Consider the following 19,937-nt stretch of genomic DNA (forward strand, 5'->3'; position numbering starts at 1 on the left):
AGAAAGCAGGCTATATATACTCCACCAAGGTAGTTTTCTAACACAGTTCACAGCAGAAAAGTATACAAAGCTAGCAACTATGTTTTTATTGAAATGAAATTCATGTAGCAAAGAAGCATTTAGTACAGTAGCATTTAATATTCTGCACTATGTACAACTACTTCCTCTTTCTGGCTCCCACAGTGAAACTCCCCCGTCCTTGGAGTCTGGGATGCATTGATGTACTCTTAACTTGGTGCATTCACCCATCCTGGATATTATCACACAGGTAGAATCAAATGTCTGCTTCTTTTACTTAGGGTGTTCTTGACACTCATCAGATATGGGATTTTACTTCATGTCTGAGCATTCCTTTTTGTACACACAGCATGTTTCATCTTTGCTGGACAAACATCTACAGTTTCTCTTTTTGGTTTTTCAATACAGGGTTTCTCTAACAGCCCTCTTTGGCTGTCTTGGAACTAGCTCTGTAGACCAGGCTGGCCTCGAACTCAGGGATCTACCTGCCTCTGCCTCCCAAGTGCTGTAATAAAAGGTGTGTGTTAACACTACCCAGTCATCTATACTATTTCTGTATTTATCTATTATGAAAAGTAAGAGGGAACTGGGAATGAGGCATAGCGGCAAAATCATTGCTTATCAAGCATAAAGAAAAAAAAGCCCCACCCAAAAAAACCCAAAACATTTATCAAGTGCCTGTTTTCCACTGTTGAGTCTTGTAGTTTTAGAGTGGGCTCTCAGACCTTGAACTTCTGATCCCACTGGCCTCTACCTGGACTGTTCAGATTAGAGGTCAAGTATAGAATTTCCCAACAGGAGAAAGAACGGCATTGCTGGTCATATGGTAAGTAGGTAGGTCAAATGAATACTGACCTACCGTAAAAATTATGAAACCTAACCACAAAAAAACATAAAAAAAAAAAAAAACTTTTCAAGGCAGGGGTTTTACTCTGTAGCCCAGTCTGAACTGGAATTTGTGAACTTCCTGCTTCAAACCTCCTAAGTAGTGGGATTACAGGAACTGCGCGAGTGACTAACTTTGCCCTCAACTTTAAAGGAACTTTTCAACTGTTCATTGCGGAGGCTAAACCAAATACTAGCAGTGCCCAAGAGTTCTATGCTCTCCACATCTTGGAAAGTGGCCAACTCTTAAAAACAAATATAATTTGCTCTAAATCGATGCTGGTAAAGGAGTGCAAGTTCAGACTGTCTGTGTTGCCACACCAGAAACTCGCCATCAGGCAGGCTGCGTGAGCGCCGACCTACAGAGACGACCACAGCTAACAGCAAGCATTGCAAAAGCACATGAACACCCTTTCTAACCGGGCCAGTCACAGACCAGAAAACATGCCGTGAGCCACCTGCATCTTCTCAGTCAGGCACTCCTGGGAGCTGCTTTACTTAGTAAACTAAGAATCCTGGGAAGAGCCAGGCGCTGGTGGCACACGCCTTTAATTCCAGCACTCGGGAGGCAGGGGGATGTCCGTGAGTTCGAGGCCAGCCTGGTCTACAAGAACTAGTTCCAGGACAGGCTCCAAAAGCTACAGTGAAACCCTGTCTAAAACAAAACAAAACAAACAAGAATCCTGGGAAGAAAAGGGAAGTGACAGCTTCCAAAGATGGGGCCCACCAGGGTGCTGGGCCTGGAACAGCAGTTTCACCAGAGCAGCTGCAGGCTGCTGACTGAAGCAGGGCCCTCACCACGATGGCAAGTGCTCTGCCACACAACTACCCCCAGCTTGGGTTTGGACAATTTAAAACTGGACATCTTAGGTAAAAAGTCCTTTTTTATTTTTTTCTTTTTCAAAAGCTCTGTGGCCTTACCCATACATTCCCAATATCTTAGGTCTTTGTGAAGGCCTGAGGGTTTTTTGTTTGTTTGTTTGTTTTTTGAAAAAGGATCTTATTATGTAGCCCTGGCTGGCCTGGAACTCACAAAAATCTGCCTACCTCTGCCTCTCAAATGCTCAGATTAAAGGTGTGGACTACCTTGCTGGGTCTTAATTGTGTATTTATGTTTCCTTTCCAAGTGTTTTCTAGGAGTGTTTGCTGGTAGATTTGTATTTTTTAGGAAGATAACATTTCTAAATTGGAGAGGACAAAGGCCTCTGGTGTGGCTTCCTGCTTCAGCACTCCAGTCAGGAGGAACTCAGAAGAGAGGAGGGGCAGCCCCAGGCGAGAGGGGACAGCACAGCGAGGAAGGTCTTCAGTGCAGGTCACGACAACTCGCTGAGGCTGTGAGGGGCAGAAGAGACAGAGTTAGGAAGGAAGGAACCTAGAACAGATCAGGAAGCCCTAAGCAGCCTCAGAACCGAGACTATATATATCTACAGTCATACACACAGACATGCACGCACAAACACACAAAGCATACATGAAGTACACTGCCCTGCCTATCAAGTATTCTTGCCCCAAAGGTTAACTCAAAACAGATCAGCCTACCTTCCACTTTCTTTCTTTCTTTTTTTTTTTTTAAAGATTTATTTATTTATTATGTATACAGTATTCTCAGTACTCTGCCTGCAGGCCAGAAGAGGGCACAGATCTCACCACAGATGGTTGTGAGCCACCATGTGGTTGCTGGGAATTGAACTCAGGACCTTTGGAAGAGCAGCCAGTGCTCTTAACTGCTGAGCCATCTCTCCAGCCCCCACTTTCTTTTTTGAAAAGCGGTTTCATACTGAGCTGGCCTGAAATTTACTTTGTAGCTAAAGATGAAGTTGAACTTCTGGTCTTCTTGCCTCTACCTCAGATGCTAAGATTACAGGCCAGTTTACGTGTGCTAGGCGTCAAACCCAGAGCTGCTATATATGCTACCTAGGCAAGCAGCTGCCATGTGAGCCCCCATTGCTGTTTTTATAATTATAATTTGCATATACCAAGCCGGGCGGTGGTGGCGCACGCCTTTAATCCCAGCACTCAGGAGGCAGAGCCAGGAGGATCTCTGTGAGTTTGAGGCCAGCCTGGTCTACAGAACTAGTCCAGGACAGGCTCCAAAGCTACAGACAAACCATGTCTCGGGGGGAAAAAAAAAAAAAAAAAAAAAAAAACCTCCCACCAAAACCAAACCAAAAAACCCTCCAGCAGTGTCAGAACTGCTGGGTTAAGTGTAAGGGGCTGATGCTAGATTGAGGCCACCCTGATTACAGACTTTAAATTTTTAGGATACATAATCAAAACTGCTGAATATGGACACAAAGTATATGGATTTTTTTTTAATTAAAAAAACGGGGGCTGGAGAGATGGTTCGCAATAACAGATTTAGTTTCCAGCACTCATATGATGGCCCCTATTCTCTGTGCATAATATAGATCTTAAAAAACAATTTGGGTGGGGGAACAGTCACGCGCAGTCCAGGCTGCTGTTTTATGAGTATATATCCCTGGTGCCAGCAGCTCTCTCCCTCACTCCTGTCAGCCTTTGTCTCCACCCTGTCCTCATCCCCACCACCTCCTAGCTGTCCCCCCTCAGGCTGTGCACACGCCCGCCCATCATACCTTGTAGGAATGGGGCATGCTGGGCAGGACGGTGCCTCCACAGCAGCCAATGATCTCTGCCATCTGAGCTGGAGGTGGCTGCACGCGAGGGGTCACATGAATCTCATAGCCCTAACAAAGAGGAGAGGTGGAGACAGGTGTCTGCACTGAGAGGCGAAGACCACTGGGCAGGACTGAGGCATGTTGCAGAAGGCAGCCCCTCACCTCCAGTAGTTTCCGTTCCCGAGCCCGGCTCAGGGCATCCCGAAGGCTGAAGCTAAAATTCTTCTCTTGTTCAGGATCAGTCACCAAGTAGTCATCAGGCGGCAAGAAGTGACCAGCCTTTCTGGACTAAGGGGAAGAACAGGCAGAACAACGGTTCATCTGAAGAGAACTCATTATGTTTTCTTTCTCCTTCCCAGTGCTGAGGACTCACCCAAGACTTCAAGCACTCTGGGCAAGTGCGCTACCACCGAGTCATTCAGGCCCTTACAATAAACCTCTTCAAAGCAGCCTCTGCCTCACTAACACGCCATTCCCCACCTCCGCTCCTGTTACTGCTTCCTGAGGGTAGGTGAGCAGTCTTTCCTTACGCACCATCTTCTTACCTGATACAGCCAGTTCAGGGAGAGGATGGGGATACCCTTCCCCAGAGCACACAAGAACTTGACTGTCCTGCGGATGCGATCGGTGACCAGGTGAGAGGCCTCATTTACTGAGCTGGCCAGACTGCCTCCCAGAGCCAGGACTGCACGCTCTCCACGAGAATCCACGACTCCTGTGAAGAGGACCTAGGGGACGGTGTGAAGATGGTCACAGCACCCACATCAGCTGCACTCACCTCAGCCCTCAGCCCTGGTTTCCTACCTTGGGAGCTACTGCTTCTTGGTTAGGTTTAGCCCGCCGGCTTCGACTTGGGTTTCCCTGGGTCTCATCTTCTGCACGGCCCCTCTTTCTCTTGCCTGGTACCGGAATTGCTCTCTCCTGAGGCTGAAAATCCTATCAGTGGGCATTTGAGTCCTGTAGCTTTTGCTCCTAGCTAGGTGGCCCTAGCTGACTCTTACCTCTTCCTTCACTGGCATTTCTGGAGGATCTTCTTCCTTGGGGACGATGGTCATCTGGGGAACTTGTCTTCGGGGACGTTTCTGAAGTGGTGAGTCTGTGGTAGTGGAGGGCTCCTTGTGGACTCGAGAGGCCTCAGGCTGGGGTTTGGGAGTGAGCCCTGATCTCCCAGCTGCTTCCTTTTGCATCAGAGGAATGTGAGGGGGGGTCTCTGGAACCTGAGCAATGGCAGCCTCAGGAGCAACTGTAATCAACTCAGCTTCTTCTAATGTCCCTGAACTTTGGTTGGTTGAAGGCTGGGATTCGGGTTTAGAGGGTGCAGAGTAAGGCTCATGGTCAATGGGAACTATTTGGGAGCCCTGTTTCCCCACAGCCTTGCGCCTCCTTCGGCGACTGCCTTGAGGAACGGGCTCCGGGGGACCAGGTTCCAGTTCAGGGGTAGTGGACACTGTGGAAGCACTTAGTGGTGAAGACTTTAGTGTTATGCTCTGATCTGTCACCTCAGGGGTAACAAGATGGTCTGTGGAGATGGGAGGATCAAAATTAGGGGCTACTGGTTCAACTGATTTACACTCCTCAATGGAGGGCTTACATGTCCTTCCCCGAGTGCCCAGAGCTGTGGGCTTGGGGGCAGGAGGTTTTCTAGATGTGAAAGGCTTAAGTTCAGGGGCTGTGGAGATGCTGGCTTCAGTTCTGACAGAAGACCTACGTGCCCTTCCCTGAGATGAGAGCTCAGGAGTGACAGGCTGTTCTGTGGAGATGGCAGGCTGGAATTCAGGACCAGTGGGGACAATTGGGGTCCTGACAGACTTACGTGACCTGCCCTGAGAGGACTGAGATGTGAGATTAGGGGTGACAGGCTCTTCTGTGGAGATGACAGGCTGGAGTTCGGGACCGGTGGGGACAACTGGTTCTGGGGTCCTGATAGACTTACGTGGCCTGCCCCGGGAGGCCCGAGATGTGGGTTTAGGTATGACAGCTTGTTCTGTGGAGGTGGGAGGCTGAATTTCAGAAACAGTGGGGACAACTGGTTCTGGGGTCCTGATAGGAGACTTACGTGCCCTGCCCCGGGTGGCCCGAGATATGGGTTTAGGTATGACAGCTTGTTCTGTGGAGGTGGGAGGCTGGAGTTCAGAGCTAGTGGGAACATTTAGTTCTGGGGTCTTGACAGAAGACCTACTTGACCTGCCCCGAGTGGCCCGAGGTGTAGGGTTTGGGGTAACAGGCTGTTCTGTGGTGGGAGGCTGGATTTCGGGACCTGTGAGAACGGATTCAGGTGTTTTATCAAAGGAACTATCTGTGCTGCCCTGAATGACCTGAGATGTGGGTCTGGGGATGGCAGGTTGTTCTGTGGAGGCGGGAGGCTGGAGCTCAGAGTCTATAGGGACAATCACTTCTGGGGTCCTGGCAGAGGACTTATTTGCCCTGTTCCGAATGACCTGAGATGTGGGTCTGGGGGCAGCAGGCAGGTCTGTGGAGCAGGCAGTGTAAGGCTTAAGGGCAGCAGAGGATGAGGGGGTCATCCTGGAGGACCGCCGAGGCCTGACATGAGGCTCTGTGTGAAGACTCTCAGGAAGGTGTGGCTCAGAAGGGGAAGACGTCAAAGGTGGAGGTGGAGACTGCTTTGGGCTCTGAGAGGTGAGGAGACTCTGAGGTGGAGCTGAAGCTTCAGGCACTGGAGAAAGCAGGCAATGGGCTGGGGGTTCTGGATCACCCTGAGGAGGAGGAGAGGCAAGTGATAAAAGGTAGCAAGAAAGAGGTCAGTGGGCCTGGAGAGATGGCTCAGTGATTCAGAGCACTAGCTGCTCTTCCAGAGGACCTGAGTTCAATTCCCAGCACCCACATGGCAGCTCATACCTGTTTGTAACTCCATTCCCAGAAGATCTGACACCCTCACATAGACATACATGCAGGCAAAACACCAATGAATTATAAAATAAAAATAATTAAAAAAAGAAAGAGGTGGGCATGAATCTTGATCTTTCTCAGGGTTCCTGAAGGGCCTCATGTGATTGCTGCGTCCTCCCTCCACTCATCTTCCTGCCTTTACTGCCCAGTACAGGGATGACAGGCCCGTCAGTATGTCTGGCTTTGATTCTATTTATGGTCATGACATGCTCACTGGCACTTCTTCCTGTGACCTCTCTTTAGGCTAGGAACTCCTTGGGAGAAGAAGCAATCTTTTGGATACCATAAGAGGCCTCTTTCTTCATAACTCCAGTACAGTGTTCTGCACCGGTGGGTGGGCAAAGAGGGCAGAAGGAAAATGGCCACTTGGGAACAATGGGTGGCGGAACAGGAACAGAATTAACTAATGAGTGATGAAGAAAACGGAGAACATGGGACTGCAGAGTTCAGTAACCAAGGCAAGCAACTAGGATCTGAATCTGAGCTTCAGAAGCCATGTAAAAAAGTCAGGGATCGTGACGTAAGCTTGCGATCCCAGAGCCAGGCGGGTAGAGACAGGACGGTTCTGGGAGCTTGCTGGCCAAGCAGCCTAGTCTACTTTAACAGATTCTAACCCAGCTCAAGGTCCTGACTCCCACCCTTCCCAAAAGTTGGGTGGTTCCTGATGAACACCATACAGGTTGTTACTTGGCTTCCTCATGCACCTCCCCAAACACACACCCTTAGCCATGCACAAATGTACATGCAGTGAGAAAACAGCAATAGATTAAAGGCAGGCTGGGTAGACAAAGAAGCTGCCAGGGTTGGGGGTGACTTGTGAAGTAGGGGCAGGACAAGAAGCAGCTGAGCTAGCTCACCCCGGAAGCCTTTCCAGCAGACATCATCTCGCAACTCAAGCGGCCTAGTCAGAGAGTGGAAACAGGAGTGGCTGAGTGCTGTGCAGCCTGCAGTGCAGGGCCAATGCCATGAGGGCTGCACAGCACACTGCCTCCCACGACCTGACTTACCTCTCTGCTGCCTCCCGGGGCTCACGGGGTCTCCCTTTCCTCCATCTCCCTGGGTCCCACAGACTGGTGGGGCTGATGTCAGTCCCTCAAGGTCCCCCATGCCAAGTCCAGGCTTTAGTGTTGGACTGGCAATCTGCTCTTTCTGATCATGGCTCCCTCCCTCAGCCACCCCTCTATCTAGATTCACTTCTAAACCAGCTGGCTCCCACTCTCTCTCTGGTTCTGGTTTCCCCATTTCTCTCTCTCTCTTCTGTGTGTCTTTGGACATCTCCATTTCTACCTTCAAACTCTCCCTATTTCCTTCAGGATCCCCACCCTTCGCCTTGTTAGACTCCTGTCCCTGTCCGTCTCTAACCAGCACCGTCTTTGGCTCTCTGTCCTCTGTCACCTGAGGTAGTTCCTCCCCCATCACATCCTCTCTCTCACTGTCTGATGCTCTTTCCCTGACTTTCCTTTCCAATGGCTCTCTCTCAGGGGTCACCCTGTCTGCTGTTTCCTTTGGTATACCCATGGCTTTCTCCATAGTTTGTATCTCTCTGCCTTGAACTCCCGACAGCTCTGTGTGAACCAAATGCTGGTGTCCTGGTGGTGCACTAGGTAGAGATGGAGGAGATCCATGAGCTTCAAGGTGGGTGGCGATGAGCTGGGGTTCCGAGGCCTCAGGTTCTCTCAGACAAAATGGCTGTGTAGCCAAAACCTCCCAAGGCACATCCAGGGCACCTGCACCTAGAGAGGATCAGAAAAAGGAGATGGGGATGCAGGTAAAGGAGGCAATAAGGGGCTGGCGAGATGGCTCAATGGTTAAGAGCACTGATTGCTTTTCCAGGGGACCCGGGTTCAATTCCCAGCATCCACAAAGGCAGCTCACAGCTGTCTATAACTCCTGTTCCAGAGAATCTGACATCATTATACAAATGCCCATAAAATAAAGTTAAAGTTTTTTTTTAAAGGCAATAAGGCAATGAGCTAGGGCACACTCACAAATGGCTAAATGGGTTACTAAAGGCAAGCCTGGAATAGGGTGGCAGTTAAAACACTACGTGCTATTTAGGAGATTATAATCTCTGAAAAACAAGGATTGGGTATGTGCCCAAGGAGAGTACTCCTGGGCATGTATAAGGCCCCGAGTTCCCCTGCAGAGGGGAAAATTGACTTTCTGGGCCAATTCCAAATCTCCTGAACTAGAATCAGGGTAAGGCCCAGTAACCTGCTTTTATTTGTTGTCTTGTTTTGTTTTGTTTTCTGACACAGGGTTTCTCTGTGTAACAGTTCTGGCGGGCCTGAAACTCGTTTTTATAGACCAGGCTGGCCTCAAATTTACTGAGATCCGCCTGCCTCTACCTCCCATGTGCTGGGATTAAAGGCGTGTGCTATCACTGCCCAGCTTATTGTCTTATTTTTTAAGATGTATTTTTAAATTTTTATTTACATGTATGTGCGTATATTATGTGTGTGGGTGCCCATGGATCTCCAGAAGCTGGGCGTACAGTTGTCAGCTCCTGACATGGGAGCCAGAACTGAACTCTTGTCCTCTGAACAGCTGCCACTCTTAACCATTCAGCCATTTCTCTAGACCATCTCCCTGACCCCCCCTCCCCCGCCCCCCAGACAGGGTTTCTCTGTGTATCCCTGGCTGTCCTGGAACTCACTCTGTATGCTAAACTGGCCTCAAACTCATAGAGATCTGCTTGCCTCTGCCTCCCGAGTGCTGGGATTAAAGGTGTGCGCCAGCACTGCCCCAGCTCCATCTTTTTTTTCTTTTTTTGAGACAAGGTCTAACGTACTTTCTATGTAGTTTAGGCTAGCTCTGAGCTCCTGCCTCTGCGTCCCAAGTGTGTATCACATGTCTGCTATGGATGCCTTCTCCTGATGAAATGGAGAGCACCAGTAGAACAGCAAGAGTATGAATGGTGGTGCTGGGGATGCAGCTCAGCTGCTGGAGAGCTTATCCAGCACTCATGAAGCCCTGTCCATCCTAGGCTGGATGTGGTGGCACACACCTATAATCCCACCACTCGGAGGACCAGAAGTTCAAGCTCATCCTCAGCTGTATGAACTCTTTGTCTCCAAACAAACAAACAAATTAAAATGAATGAGGGGCTGGAGAGATGGCTCAGAATTTAATAGTTCTGGTTGCTCTAGCAGAGGACCTGGGTTCAGTTCTGAAATCACATGGTGACTCACTACCTCACTACTGTTTTTTTTTTTTTTTTTTTGGTTTTTCGAGATAGGGTTTCTCTGTGGCTTTGGAGCCTGTCCTGGAACTCGCTCTGTAGACCAGGCTGGCCTCGAACTCACAGAGATCCGCCTGCCTCTGCCTCCGAGTGCTGGGATTAAAGGCGTGCGCCACCATCGCCTGAGTAAGAACACTCTCACTACTGTTCTTAACTCCAGTTCCAGGGATAAGACAATCTCTCCTGACCTCTGTGAGCAGCAGGCATGCACATGGTGAACGTAAGTACATGCAAGCAAACACTCATACACATAAAAATAGATAAATCTAAAATAAGACTTGTAATTCCTGTGCTACGTGGTACTATGGTCCTGTAGCGACTGTACTTCTTGTACTACAGTAATAAGGCTGTAGCATACTGCCTGCACTACTGCAAGGTTCGCGAGCTGGGCAAGGGGCTGCTGACTGAAACACACACACACACACACACACACACACACACACACACGTCACTCTTGAAACAAGAACACCACGAATGCCTCAAGAATGCCAACTGTATTGTGTTCCAGGGCAGCTTATGTAGGGTCTCCTTGACAAACGGCTATGCCCTAACTCTCAGCGGCAAGCCCACCAGAAACCACTCTCCTGTCTTGTGTTCAAAGCAGCTGCAAGCAGAAGAAAACAAGTTGTTTACAGAAAATTCAGGGTCTGTGGGTCCACAGTTCCCAACAAGACAGACCATGAAAGGATGTAGAGGAAGAAAACAAGAAAGAATACGAAGCTGAGGGTTCAGAGAGACTTTGTTATACCTGGAGTCTGAAGGCTAAGATGGGAAGGCCCAGGCTCTTGGGGCAGAGTACATAGGAAGCCCTGGGTAGGCTCATCTTCCAAACTCTGAGCTGCACAAGAAAAGATGGCTGGAACACAGCTCCCCCAGAACACCAGGCCCCACTCCCCATCTAGGCCGTACAGTCTTTCAAGGACCACCAGTCTAATCACCAGCTTCTGCTGTACTCAGTTACAAACACCACAGTGTCCTCACCTGCTGAGCTCTGGCTTTCCCTTTCTACAAAGCACTGGGTAGCTGGAAGGCACAGATCGTCAGATTCTGTGGGAAGAGATATAAGACAGATAAAGTATCAGCTCTCATCCTCAAGACCTTTACAGTTCTCCTCTAACCTTATAGACAGCCTATTTCAAGGGTCAAGGGCAGAGCAGAGGGCAGCACTTACCGTCAGAGCAGTCTTTGGCAGTCTTGGTTCTGCCCATTTGTGCTCCCTCTCTCTGTGGCTGTGTGGGATCCCCTCGAGTACCTGTATACACCACCACCTGCTCCACTGGTGCAGTAGGTGACCTGCTTTGGGCCCCCACCTCAAGAGTGCTCTCCGCCTCAGAAACAGCTGTGGCACACTCTCTCCCAGCATATTCTGCTACCAGCTGCTGGCTCTTTCTTACATCTGCCACTGCTGAAGAGGAGCCTTCCCCCACAGCTGCTTCCCAGGCCTCCTCAGAAGGCTGGGCTTCCTCTAGAGGCAGCTGGTGCTTCTCCCCAAGGGTAACAGCTGGCTCTGGCGGGACTTCCTCCTCCACTTGTGTAGCATTGTTGTCTACTGTGGCAGAGGAGGCCTGATTTCCCTCTAGGTGGCCACCAGGGGAGTTCATGTCCACATCCTCACCTCCATCTCTGGCTCTATGGGGAGGCTGGCTCTCTGTGTCCATGGGGCTGTCAGGGACCATTTCTCTCTTTCCCTCCTCCACGTCTGTGTCACTGTCTCTTCCAGAGGCACTCTGGCTTCGCTCTACAAGGACCTGGGGTTGGGACTTGACGTCTTCCATGCCCGAGTCTCTGCTCCACAAAGTAATTCCCCTCTCTTTCAGATGGGCCAAGGTGAGTGCTGCTGAGACTTCACCATCCTCGTCTGTGTCGCTGTCAATCACCATGGGTGTGTGGTTTGTCTCGGAAGGGACAGCCACTGGCGCCCTGCCCTCCTCCACAGCTGAGGCTGGGCTGCCCTGCACATGTCCCACTCCAGGTGCTCCAGGGTCCCCTGTACCAACTCCAAGCAGGGCTTGCTTCTTCTTCCCAGGACCTACACATGGGGTCATAGGAACCCCCTCTCCTTCCACATCTGTGTCACTGTCCTCCCCAAGAGTGAGGCTCCTCTCCAGAACTGACCCAACCTGAGCTGCTCCATTGCCAGCCTCACTCTTGACTTTCGTGTCCTTGAACTTTGGCTCAGTAGGCTGCGCCTGTCCCAGCTGGATGCCAGCTGTCATTCCTTTAACTCCAGGCTGCTCAGCCTCTGCAGCAGCAGCACCTGCCCTAGCTGAAGAGGAACCCCCCACTGCCGGCTGCTGACCCTGCTCTTCATCTGTGTCACTGCCCACATCAAAGGGCAGAGACAGCCCAGGGACTCTCGGGGCTGGAGAAGATGCCTCTTCATCACTGCAAAGACAAAGAATCCACAGGATGACTTCCATGAGTGCTATAAGAGCAGGCACTGCTACTGCTGGCAGCTGCTTTTCCTGTCTCCACCGAGTATACCAGAAATGCTCATCATAATTTAATTTAGCTGAGGAAATGATTATGCCTAGGCTCTTAGCTCCACCTTTCAAGAGAATCATCTTGGAGGCTGGAGAGATGGCTCAGAGGTTAAGAGCACTGCCTGCTCTTCCAGAGATTCTGAGTTCAATTCCCAGCAACCACACGGTGGCTCACAACCATCTGTAATGAGATCTGGTGACATACATGCAGACAGAACGCTGTATACATAATAAATAAATAAATCTTTAAAAAAAAAATCATCTCATCTCTTCAAGATTGACACTTTAACTCCTTATTCAAAAGTGCAGGTGTCTAAAACCAGGTAAGATGGCTCAAACCTGTTATCTCAATACTCAAACTGAACCCAGAGGATTGCCAAACAAAATGAAAGACTCGGTTATCTGGTGCTTTGGTACTCACCTCTCCGGAACAACTGTTGCTGATGGGGATGTTGGATTTCTTGATCCATTTGCCACACACCTTCCAGAAGGAAAATCTGGCAGGAACGGGAAGGAATAAATGGAAAGCTTACATCTCCATCCCTGTCTATTTACACACACTCCCAAGGCACAAACTTACCCACTTCCTCCTCTGAATCCTCAGCCAGCAAAACTCGGGAGGTCTGGGATTCTCCCTGTGTTCTGGGGGTCCCTTCTATAGTTAGAAATCCCCGAGAGACCAAAGGTGGAGGAACATCCAGGCGACGGTATTGGCAGGGAAAGTCTGCAAACAGAATTAATTCCTGGTCCTTCAGACGATGGCTCACTCCAGGGGTTAGGACCTTAGGGGGCATTACGAGCTGAGTGCCATTGAGGCTCCCACAATCCTGGAGGATAGGGGCTTTGTTGTAAGCAGAGATCTCAATCACAGCATGCTGTTTAGAGATGGATGGAAAAGGCAGGGTCACAGAGCAGTCAGGGCTTCTGCCAACTACATTCTTGCCAAGGTAGAGAGGGAAATCTAAGGAGTGAAAAGAAATATAAAAGAATAGGTCAAACAGAAATATTAAAATCAGACGAGTCCTGGCCTAAAGATGGTACCCTACTATTCACTCAAAGCTTTTACAGGGATTAAAAAATAACCAGCATAGGAGAACATTTACTTTTGGTCAGAGTGGGTTTTTTGTTTGTTTATTTTTGTTTTTTTTTTTTTTTGGGGGGGAGTGAGACAGGGTTTCATTATGTGGCTTTGGAGCCTGTCCTGGAACTAGCTCTGTAGACCAGGCTGGCCTCGAACTCACAGGGATCTGCCTGCCTCTGCCTCCTAAGTGCTGGGATTAAAATCAGGTTTGTGCCACCACCACCTGACTAAAGAGCACTTACAATCATTACTCACCTGCAGTATTTTATCTACTCAAACTATTCTTGTTTTCTAATTGCTCAAACTTGAAAACAGAGTTTTATGCATGCTAACTAAGCACTCTTCCCTGAACTACAGCCCTTGCTGTGTTTTTGATCCAGGGTCTCATTATGTAGCCCAGATTGGTTTCAAACTTACTATGTGGTCTAGGTTACCCTCAAACTCTAGATGCACCCCCTCAATACAAGAGTCACAGACACTACCATGCCCAAGGGGTGTCTTCCGTTGGATAAAATACACAATACGGCTGGGCGTAGTGGCACAGGCCTTTAATTCTAGCATTTGAGAGGCAGAGGTAAGTGGATCTCTGAGTTTAAAGCTGGTCTACATAGTGAGTCCAGGACAGAAAGAACTACATAGAAAAACAAAAACATACACAATACAAATATAAGCATCTCAATCATTGTGAATATACCATTCAGTTGTATTACATATCCATTGTCCTTCCACAATCACCAACACCCATTTCTAGGCCACAATGTATTTTAATTTTTCAAAAATTTTATGCCTGGCCGGGGTTTTTTCTCTGTAGCTCTAAAAGCTAGAGAAACCCTGTCTCAAAAAACAAAAACAAACAAAAACCCCAAAAAACAAAAACGAAATTTCTTTATTATGTATTTGTGTGCACCTGTATGAGTGTATGTCCACCCTGTCTGTGTAGGCGCCCTGGAGTTACAGGTACATATGACCATCATGTGGGTGCTCCGACTGTAAACCAGGTCCTCTACAAGAGCAGGAAAGTACCCTAACCACTGAGTCATCTCTTCAGCCCCCATACTGCATTTTTATTTCAAGTTCTTAATTTTCTAGCAAAAGAAAATCAACTCTTAGAAAATGCAGGCCACCAGCCTGAATCACGTGGCCTCTCTGCCATCCCTAGTAGAATTATTCACACTGGGCGGTGGTGGCGCATGTCTTTAATCCCCAGCACTCAGGAGCCAGAGGCAGGCGGATCTCTGGGAGTTTGAGGCCAGCCTGGTTTACAAGAGCTAGTTCCAGGACAGGCTCCAAAGCTACAGAGAAACCCTGTCTCAGGAAAAAATAAATAAATAAAAAAAAAAGAATAATTATTCATATCCCTTTTGAAACATATAAAGTTCTACCAATGATCCAACAACCTCTAACGCAAAGAAAAAAACCCATATTCATATTTCAGCTGCCAACAATCCCCTGACCTCTTTCTGGTCCATGAGCACTACTGAAGAGACGTAGCCGCCCTATAGGCTCCAAGCTATACCCCAGGGACCCATTGGATATTTCTGTCTCCTCTTCTTCAGCATCCCAGTCAATAACCTGGGTGTTTTCCATGATCTGTAAAGAAAACATATTATCATTGTTCCTGTCATTAGTTTATATAAGCGCTTATAAAGAAAATCATAACTGGAGGTAAGCCTGGATACATATGGAGATGGTGCTTTTCTTTCTCTTTTTCTGTTTTTCCACAGACACAGTTTCTCTATGTAGGGCTCTCCTGGAACTCACTCTGTAGACCAGGCTGGCCTCAAACTCAAAAGATCCACCTGTCTCTGTCTACTGAGTGCTGGGATTAAAGATGGGAGCCACCATGAGGTGACTGATGCTTTTCTGTCAGTCATTCTTAAGTATGTAAAAATTCTGGGGGGGCTGGAGAGATGGCTCAGCGGTTAAGAGCATTGCCTGCTCTTCCAAAGGTCCTGAGTTCAATTCCCAGCAACCACATGGTGGCTCACAACCATCTGTGATGAGGTCTGGTGCCCTCTTCTGGCCTTCAGGCATACACACAGACAAAATATTATATACATAATAAATAAATAAATAAAATAAAAAAAAAAAAATTCTGGGGGGGCTGGAGAGATGGCTCAGCGGTTAAGAGCATTGCCTGCTCTTCCAAAGGTCCTGAGTTCAATTCCCAGCAACCACATGGTGGCTCACAACCATCTGTGATGAGGTCTGGTGCCCTCTTCTGGCCTTCAGGCATACACACAGACAAAATATTATATACATAATAAATAAATATTTTAAAAAAATACTGGGGGGGCAGATTGTAAGAATATATCAGTGGTAAACTGTTTGGCTAGCCTATTTGAGGGCATATGTTCAACACTTAAAACTACTAATACAAAATTAAAAAAAACAACACACTTTTTGGGGGGGCTAGTTAGTAAATGGCACACCCCTTTAATCCCAGCACTTGAGAGGTAGAGATGGGTGATCTCCAAGTTCAAGGCTAGACTAGTCTACATAGTGGGTTCCAGGACAGTCAGGGCTACACCCAGAAACCCTGTCTAAAAACAAACAAAAATCTTTGATTCAAACATGTTGCCATATGTCTGTAATCCCTGTAATGGGGTGCTGAGGCAGGAAAATGAAGAGTTGGGAGACTTAGCCAGGCACGATGATGCACACGTGGTATAGCAGGCATAGCACTTGGGAGGCAGAGGCAGAGGCAGCCAGAGTTCTGTGAGTTCAAGGTTAGTCTTGTATTTACAGTCTATGTAGTTAGACCCTGTCTGTGGAAACCAGCCTTGGGTACTAAGACCTTATCCTCCAAAATGAAACAAATGATACATATGTGTATATTTATTCTTTTGGTCATGACAAAGAATTAAGGTCCAAGAATACCATTACATACAAAGGGGTGTTTTATGGGATGTTAGGTACCAGAGACTAAACTTAGGCCTCACACAAGGCAAATGCTCTACCATTGAGCTAGACTTTAAAGTATATAAGAGCATGAGAAACTGGATTGAGCTGGTATAAGTCCACAGCACCAGCTACTGAGCATGCTGAAGCAATGCAACTGCCCGAGTCCAGGAGCTCCAGGTACGCTCGGACAACATGTTAAGACCCTTTTTTAAGTTGGACGGAGGTGGCACACGCCTTTAATTGCAGCATGTGGGAGGCAGAGGCAGGAGGATCTCTGTGAGTTCGAGGCCTGCCTGATCTACAGAATGAGTTCCAGGACAACCAAGGCTACAGAGAAACCCCACTTCAAAACAAACAAGACCCTGTTTTAAAAAAAAATAGCAAGATGAGCTGGGCGGTGGTGGCACACCTTTAATCCCAGCACTTGGGAGGCAGAGGCAGGGGGATCTCTGTGAGTTCGAGGCCTGCCTGGACTACAAGAGCTAGTTCCAGCACAGGCTCCAAAGCTACAGAGAAACCGTGTCTCAAAAAAACAAAAAATAAAAATAAAAAAAAGCAAGTTTAGCGGTTGAAGGGATGGCTCAGTGGTTAAGAAAGAGTTCAACATGCTCTTCAAGAGGACCTGGGTTCAGTGCCCAAAACCCACATAGCTCACAAGTTTGTAATTCAAGTTCCAGGGGATCTGACACCTTCCTTAGAACCAGGCCTCGCCTGTGTCTAAGTGTGGTGTTGAGAAATTGCTATAAGAAATATAGTTTTCTATTTTTTCCAACCACTAAGGACACAGAGAACTGTACAAAGTCCATAGTTTATATACTCTTGTCAGTATACCTCAGCTTAAAGTGCAAAGAACCACAGATGCAACATAGAGATGTGTGTATGTTAAAAACTGTTTCCACCCCCCCCCCCCCAGCCCTAAGGCAGGTTTCTCTGTAGCCCTAGCTGTCCTGGGACTCACTCCAAAGACCAGGCTGGCCTTGAACTAAGAGATCTGCCTGAGTGCTGGAATTAAAGGCGTGCGCCACCTTGCCCGGGTCAAACTGTTTTAATACTTTAAGTTGAATGACTGATTTATTCTTCCGAAGAATCCTGTAGATATAACCATTATTTTTTCATATGAGAAACGACACAGATGGGTTTTAAGGATCCTGGTAACGCCTTGGCAAAAGCCTACGTGATCTCAACACTGTTTGGATTAAATTCAAACACGTCTTTCGCAAATCCCTCCAGATCGGAACAGGTGGGACTGTATCTGCATCTCCCCACCCCCACACCGGGGTCCAGCTTCTCTACAACATTATGGGCACCTGGTCCCTTTCGCGGTGTTTGGCACACAGCCTCAACCAAAATAAACCCTGCTCTCATGGGAGCTCCATCTCCAGAGCTCCAGACTAAGGGAAAAAAAAATTAAAGACAAAAATTCAAAATTGCATGGGTAGGTTTTACCTATAAAGATGCCACACATGGGGAAACCGTTGACAGGGAAAGTAGGAAACCCCAAGAAGGAAACTCCGTCCTGTCAACCCAGCCGATGCCTACGACTCTCGCTCCAATCTGACCCACGCGCGAGTGTGTTCCCTCGTGGCCTAAAGACTCCGCGTCACCGAACCTACACCGGGGCCATAATTAGCGCGAGGATCTAAACGGGCAGTGCACATTACCTCCGCCCAGTGACACCTAAGGCACGCCCCTCCGGCCCGCTGGAGGCATGGAGGACGTAAGCGGGGCGCGGGCGGCCGAACTCACCTACGAAACCCCGCGCGCGCGCCACCAGTAACGGCCGCCGGCGGGGTGGCGGGAACGCGGATCCCGGAAGAGGGCCGATGCGCTGATTGGCTACCGGAGCTGTCTTTCAGAGTTCGGAGCGCGCCGATTGACCCAAATCGCGCGCAGGAAGCCCCGCCCCCGCCTCGCCCCTCACAGCTTTAAAGTGTGGCTCGCGGCGGGAAACACGCCGGAGGAAACGCGGGGGGCGGGAAAGGGTGGGACCTAGGAGCCCTGCCCGGTGATTGGCCAGCGCCCTGGCCCAACCCACCGGCGCGACGTCATCTAACCGCACACTTCCCGCGCAGATTTCCAAACGCCTACCAGAGAGTCTAGCGCCAGTTGCCGGCGGCTAGAAGGGCTGTACCGTCGACGTCGTCCCGGGGCCAGAGCGCCCTTCTCGGTCATCCCAGAAATGGCGCCGACCGGCTCAAGAGAAATGAGGGGTTGCAGGCTGCAGTCGTGGCCGGAGGTTGCAGATTGGAAAACTGCCCGTAGGCGTGGCGCTTGAGAACTCTCCATTGCAGAGGAATTTCATTTCTTTTTGGTTTGGACTGCTTAGTAGAAATATATATATATATATATCTAACATGACAGACATTTTGAGGTCACCTTCCTAATGGAAAATCCTAAATAAAACAAACGTGGCTAGGCAAACTGTTTTGCTAAAACCTCAAAAGTGTCATCTTTCAAAACGGAAAAGGGAAAAATATGATAAAATAATTTGTTTCATTATAATAAAAGATGAAAGCATAGCAAGAAATTGGACTTGGGGAGTTTAGAGTTCTTTCCCATCGGTTATCTCTCGGTATGTTCACAATAAAATCGGCACACGTTGAAGCTCTAAGTTGGATTCCTAACCCCATGTTCCTACTGTTTATGGGACAAATTCAAATTCAAGAAACCAAAAATAATTACTTTCATTGTTAGCATCACCAAAATCAAAACATTTTTTAGTGAACAAGGCGACATTAGTGCTATTTAATGTTCTTTTATTTAAAAGATGACTTACCTGGGTATTGATTGAATATTAACAATGTCTTTGATACATTTTCTTTCTGACAGAGAAAGGGTCTCACTATGTACCTCACCCATGTGCATAGTGGGGCTTAGAACTGACACATCAGGTCAGCCTCGAACTCCCTGGTCCTCCAGCCTCTGTCTGGGCCAACACACTTCTACATACTGCCTATCACAGCTCTCTATTAAATATTTCATTTAACATTATGTGTTGCTACGAAGGTATCAGATCCCCTGGAACTGGAGTTAAAGACAGTTGTGAGCTGCATGTGGATGCTGGGAATTGAATTCAGATCCTCTGGAAGAACAACCAGTGCTCTTAACCACTGACCCATCGCTCCAGCCTCATTTCCTCTTTTTTAATTTTTTTGTTTTTTCGAGACAGGGTTTATCCGTGGCTTTGGAGCCTGTCTTGGAACTTGCTCAGTAGATGAGGTTGGCCTTGAACAGAGATCCGCCTGCCTCTGCCTCCCGAGTGCTGGGATTAGATTAAAGGCATGCGCCACCACCGCCCGGTTTCTTATTTTTTAAAAGATATTTATGTGTGTTAGTACCTTGCTTGGATAGCTGTCTGTGCACTATTTGTGTTCCACATGCCTGCAGAGGACAGAAAAGGGTGTTGGGTCCCTTGGAACTGGACTCATGGATAGTTGAAAGCCTTTCTGTGGGTGATGGGAATTGAACCTGGGTCTTCTTGAAAACAGTGACTACTCTTAATTGCTGAGTCATCTCTCCAACTGAAAGTATTTGGTTTTCAAGACAGACTCTCATTTTGTAGACCAAGTTAGCCTTCAACCGACAAGAATCCTTCTGTTTCAACCTCCCTACTGCTTGGGAAGTTGAGTACAAGCTAATTTTACAGTCTGAAGCTGTACCTCAGGCGGTCCAGGAACTCTCTTAATTAGCCCAGGTTGACCTTTAACTTTCTTAGACCCTTCTGCCTCTAAATCGGAAAACACCGGTGTGAACCACACCTGTTCTGACTCTAGTTAATCATT

At 48.2% G+C, this 19,937-nt stretch overlaps 1 protein-coding gene across 7 annotated transcripts; it reads right to left on the reverse strand.

Annotated features, from left to right (window-relative positions):
* Positions 1 to 63: 63 nt before the first annotated feature.
* Mdc1 (mediator of DNA damage checkpoint 1) lies at positions 64 to 18,037 on the reverse strand. 7 transcript variants are annotated; one of them, XM_050131721.1, is made up of 15 exons: positions 17,902 to 18,037; positions 14,706 to 14,841; positions 12,751 to 13,131; positions 12,592 to 12,667; positions 10,859 to 12,072; positions 10,669 to 10,734; positions 10,436 to 10,525; positions 7,454 to 8,179; positions 7,304 to 7,347; positions 4,541 to 6,253; positions 4,344 to 4,466; positions 4,085 to 4,267; positions 3,702 to 3,827; positions 3,498 to 3,608; positions 64 to 2,235 (listed from the first exon to the last, which is right to left on the reverse strand). In XM_050131721.1, exons 2-15 carry the CDS (start codon positions 14,836 to 14,838, stop codon positions 2,068 to 2,070), a joined length of 5,154 nt encoding a protein of 1,717 aa, XP_049987678.1. In that variant the 5' UTR covers positions 14,839 to 14,841; positions 17,902 to 18,037; the 3' UTR covers positions 64 to 2,067. The 7 variants fall into 7 exon arrangements, with proteins under 7 accessions (XP_049987678.1, XP_049987679.1, XP_049987681.1 ...); XM_050131722.1 differs by having other exon boundaries at positions 17,817 to 17,938; XM_050131724.1 differs by lacking the exon at positions 17,902 to 18,037 and adding an exon at positions 17,602 to 17,810 and having other exon boundaries at positions 11,303 to 12,072.
* Between the last annotated feature and the right edge of the window lie 1,900 nt (positions 18,038 to 19,937).

Source organism: Alexandromys fortis, unplaced genomic scaffold, assembly GCF_014885135.2.
Source record: "Alexandromys fortis isolate MF-2015 unplaced genomic scaffold, M_Fortis_MF-2015_v1.1 scaffold_390, whole genome shotgun sequence".
Lineage (NCBI taxonomy): Eukaryota > Metazoa > Chordata > Mammalia > Rodentia > Cricetidae > Alexandromys > Alexandromys fortis.

What these genes read in the sequence shown, in the direction of transcription:
- Mdc1 (XM_050131721.1), bottom strand. Translation starts at nt 14,838, where the DNA reads ATGGAAAACACCCAGGTTATTGACTGGGATGCTGAAGAAGAGGAGACA. An exon ending in GGAAAGCCAGAGCTCAGCAG is followed by an intron (nt 10,526 to 10,668) that starts GTGAGGACACTG and finishes TTTCTTGTGCAG; the next exon opens with CTCAGAGTTTGGAAGATGAG. An exon ending in AAGAAGCAGTAGCTCCCAAG is followed by an intron (nt 4,268 to 4,343) that starts GTAGGAAACCAG and finishes ACCGTCCCCTAG; the next exon opens with GTCCTCTTCACAGGAGTCGT.